A 4,947-nucleotide genomic window follows, 5' to 3' on the forward strand; every position below is an offset into this window, starting at 1 on the left:
ATAGCTGCAGGAGGCAAAGAGAGCTTTTTTCATAAATGCAGTGCAATATTTTAAAGTTTACATAAAGTTTATTAAATATACAGCATGTCTAGAAACTAAATTGTAGAAATTGACATTTCACAGCTCGAAACATCTAGAAAAATTGTTTTTTAGATGAAATTGTTAATATTAATATCAATGGATACACTGAATGAATATGAAAGTTGGTATGTCCCCAAGATGCATCTTTATGAGAAACTCATCAAGATCAAAAGAAAAGATATATTTATTTTGATCAGTTGAAATAAATGGTACTCTCTGATAAGCACTCTACAAAGTCTCGCTATCCTTCTATCTGGTAGGGAGAATTTATGTGGTATTTTTAGCACCTCAAAAGTCAAAACAAAACCCCAGAAGTATAATCTTATCTTGCATCCAAATTAATTATGCATCAGGAACTAGTATTTTGTTGACCAAAGTATAAGAGGTAGGAGCCCAACTCTCAGACTTGGGAAACCTGAAAACACCTCTTCATAACTTCAATACAACATGGTAGAAAACACCCACCATTTTATGCAATGGGCCAACTCTATCAAAACCACTGAAGTTCCACTGGATTCTTCCAACTATGCAGATTTGCCAATTACAATATTAGATCTGGGGAGTAAAAACATTTTAGTTCTAATGAAAATACTGGTACCAAAATGATGATTTTCAAAGCTATCTTGTTTGAGATTGACTGTTGTGGATATTGAAGTGAGAGACACAGAATATTAGCTTGAGAGGGGAAGTTGGACTGAAGGTTTTAGAGAGGAGATATGTGCAATGTACAATCACTCCATGTTATTCCATAAGTCCAGGTTTGCAGAAACCCACTCTTTTCTTCTTCTTCTTCTTTCCTTTTGTCTCTTTCTGGCAGTAGTGATCTCATGTTTGAAAACAATGATTCTCACATTGGTCCTTTGTACTGGTTTCCTGACAAATGTTGCCTAATTCCAGGACATGAACCTGCAGCATCTCCAAGTTTCTTCCACACAACCTTAACAACAACAAAACAAAAACAAAAAAAGGAAGTAAGCATCTTACTTGTCCTCTTCCACAAAGAGATTTGTGGTTTCTAAGGGGAAACTATGAGCGACACAAAGCTGTACGTGAAGAGAGAAAATATCCATATGAATGAGTTGCAAACACAAAATGAAATGTGATGACAAGCTTCGGAAACACAAGAAACGCTCAGTAGGTGGGACTACTACACCTTGTTAGCAACCAGGGTTAAAATTAAAGAATGATGTGCTAACTTACGCTAGTTACATAAGTGGTCCTCAACTCCAGAGGCATACAAAGCACCTGGGGAACTCAAACAGTAACTCCCACCCTCAGAGATTCTGATTTCACTGGTGGAAGTGTGGCATGAGTAACTATTTTTTTTAAAAGCTCCCAAAATGATTCTAATGTGTAGCCGGAATTAAGAACCCTTTAGAAAGATCATTCTGGTTCCTATAACAAAAGATATCAAAATATTTAATCCAGTGAGGAAAATGAAGGAGCTTTTGTTCTTCAGCTATTTAAGTCCTGAGCTGGTAGTCTCAGGGTCATTAGTAAATTTCCCCGGCTTTCTCCAGAGTGGGGGCCTCAGTTGTTGCAAATCTTAACTACCAATTCAGGAATCATTGAAAGAGATATAATAACAACATGTTAAAAAAAAACTATGCCATTTTAGAAGGACATTAGCAAAAGGTGAGATCAAGAATAAGTATAAAACTACTGAATTCGGCAATAATATACCAATACATGAACATTGATTGGAATACACACACATGCACGTGCATGCATGCACAAACACAATAACAGCCATAACTATCCTGGAGTGTTTTACTACAAGAGTTATGTTCATGTTGATTAACTCTACAAAAATTTACATTGTGCTCCAACATGAACACAAAACCAGTTTTTTCATCAAATATTCATAGACTATGTTTCTTTTTTTGTTTTGTTTTGCTTTTAAATAGAAGTGGATATTCCAGGGAAACCTAATACCATTTACAATAATACATAAGAATGTAAGGTTCTGTCTGCCTTTGTTTCTAAGCCAATGGAACTACTAATTTCTATGTTACAGCAGACACCACTACATGGCAGAAATGTCCTGTTGTACTCAAAGCGAATTGTAATTATGGTCCTTAAGTATTTAGAAAGGAATTATATGGCAGTGGATGACTCAAGCTATACACAAGGGAGTTAGGAAAGACCATTTCTTAATAAATTGACTGAAGTGGTACAAACACGGAATCAAGAAGCCGAAGGATGCTATGGATTTTTGTTTCATAACCCCTAAATACAATTACTTCTACCCAGAATATTTTGAATGGTTTAAAAGCTGCAGATAGACTTGAAGACCTCACAAGGATCATAGACACAAAGCATAAAATGCTTACAACTCAAAAGCGCAACTCCTCTTCAAGTATTCAAATGTAGAACACAATGAGCGTAACCCAGATTTTACCATGTGCTGAAGGAAACTTTTTAGAGAAGGCAGAACTTTGAAATAAATCAACAATACTAAGGTGGACCCAGGAGTGGTGACTTGTTAGCTAAAAAAGCAAAATAGGTGTGTGTTTGAAACCATGACTGAGATGACCTGTCAAGTACTTCAACTGTCCTCAGGGAATTTGTAATAACTAAACAGACAAACCTAAAATAAAATCATCACTACGAAAAGATAGATTTATTATTTGTTAGGGGGAAGTATATTTATTTCTGTAGCACAGTTTGGGAAGAGTATAACTAACTTCATACTTACTAACCAATATGAGGGTGCTAAGGACAATAGTCTCTTCACTGTATGGATGTCAACAACTTATCTCCAAGAGCAAATATCAGCCAAACTTCTATTATCCTAAGTTCTACCTTAGTCTTATAATAACCAATCTCACATGAGAAAGCTTCACATTCTGTGACATTATTATAAAAGTATATAGTTTCTCTAGTAGAAGTCAAACCTTCATCAACTTTACTTGTTTTTAAGAAACCACTTATTTATGAAATTGCCTTACAAGTTGCATTTTTCTTTATTGTCTGATATTTGCAATGCATTATTTTAAACCAACACATTGTTGTCTGGCCTTTTAAATTGTTTCCAAATATAAATCCGCTTAAGAATCAGATTAGAGTTTGTATTTTTCTCTCAAATTCTGTGGATCAAAGACAAAAGTGGACAATTATTATAGAATAAATATCCTAGAAAATTTCTAAAGGTAAACAAGGAGGGCAAGCTTTTAGATTTCTGAAAATATCTTATATTATGAAAAACAACAACACTGTATGGAGTCTTTTGCAGTATTTTTGGAAATGCAGGTAAACAAAAAGATCAACACAAAACTAATCAATATCCAATCCAGTAGTGGGTTTGAGACTAAGAAATGAATTTTCTAATGTTCAGAAGTTAAAAGAAGAAAAGAAGAGAGAAAGAACAGAAAATGAAGGGGAGAGGAGGGGAAAGACACAGAGAAAGAAAAGAGAGAGAAAGGAAAGGGAAAGGGTAGGAAAGGAAAAGGAAAGGAAAGAAAGCAAACAGGGAGAGAAAAGGAAAGAAAGAAAAGAGAAAGAAGGAAAGGAGAACCACCCTGGCACTTCTTTACAGAAATTCTGGCATGAAGCACAGTGCAGACAGTTCCTTCTGTAAGACACAGTGCTTTTCATTCTTTAGGAAAGAAAATGGAAGTTCCCAGATTTACCATACTTGAGAAAGTGGAAAGAGTTGGTCCTCCAAGGAGATCTGGATATACTTCTCACTTTGCTGTTCATTAGAAAACAGTTTGAGGAAGTAACTTAATTTCTGGATCTTTGTTTCTTCAAACATAAAATTGGAGTGGTAGGGTTCTTACCCAGGAGTTTATATCCGAATAGCCCATCATCTGATGTTAAACTCAGACATCTGAATTATGAAGGAGCTCCACATAGCACTCTGGAAAGCCACTGGGGACGACCTCTATGGTTCCTTCTAGCTCTACAATCCCCATGTCTAGCTTTATTTAGCATTCCATAGTCAATAGATGAGAAGCAACAGGCATTCCTGGGTATATGGTCAAATTTTTAAATTTATCCAAGGAAAATATTCAAATTGAAAATCTTAAGCAGAGGTTGAAAAGCTACAGACGGTGAATAGCAGTGCATTTAGAAAATATGACATCTAGAACTAGTGATCATTAGGAAATAGACAACAGATAGGCAGGAAAGAAAAACAAGTGACTTGCAAAGGGTCACAAAAGAAAAAGAAGCCACAACACAGGCAAGCAGGAGACTAAAACTTTCATCCCAGCACATATAAAATGCCCAAGGGATTTATTATGTGACATTTACTAGATTCCAGAAACATCTCAAGGAGGTAGATAAATGTCTGAGAGTATCTGGTCCTAATAGACCTGAAGCTGAAAAACATTTCTAAGCAATTTTCATATGCTAATGGAGAAAAAATATGGGATAAAAGTATAACATAAAGCCAATTAAAACCAGTGCTTAACATGATCAGTGCTTAACCATGATTTCTTGAATTTAACAAATGGCTTCCTCTCCAATATTCCATTTAGCTATTTAAAACTTCACAAATTATATTCTTGGTTAAACAATACATCCCATGCATATTACTCAAAGAATTAAAAAATTTAGTCAGGGATTAATAATAAAATCCAAACTACATTAATGATTACATTGCATTTGCATCATGAAAATAACTTTTCTTTTTTTTCTACTGTGCTTCTCTGTGACTTCACAGATAGATTTCTATTTGTCTAACTACCTCTTAAGTTCGTATCTATCTATCTCACTTTTTTCCAAGCTTGTGTCAACCACTGATAGCTAAAGATATGACATGAAACACACATATCATATTTATAAAGAACTAAGCAAATATTATCTAGGGAGATGGTGAATTTTTTTCAAGAATAGTTACAAATAAATCTGAAGAAGGCT

At 34.8% G+C, this 4,947-nt stretch overlaps 1 protein-coding gene across 1 annotated transcript in view; it reads right to left on the bottom strand.

Moving 5' to 3' along the window:
* Nucleotides 1–928: 928 nt before the first annotated feature.
* The window catches only part of CCDC85A (coiled-coil domain containing 85A), a 208,561-nt gene continuing 204,542 nt past the window's right edge, over nucleotides 929–4,947 (bottom strand). The window contains exon 7 of the mRNA XM_012649844.1: nucleotides 929–1,018. Coding sequence (XP_012505298.1) covers nucleotides 929–1,018 — 90 coding nt within the window. The remainder of the gene's footprint in view (nucleotides 1,019–4,947) is intronic.

This window comes from Propithecus coquereli, unplaced genomic scaffold (assembly GCF_000956105.1).
Source record: "Propithecus coquereli isolate 6110/MARCELLA unplaced genomic scaffold, Pcoq_1.0 Scaffold305, whole genome shotgun sequence".
In the NCBI taxonomy this organism is placed as follows: Eukaryota; Metazoa; Chordata; class Mammalia; order Primates; family Indriidae; genus Propithecus; species Propithecus coquereli.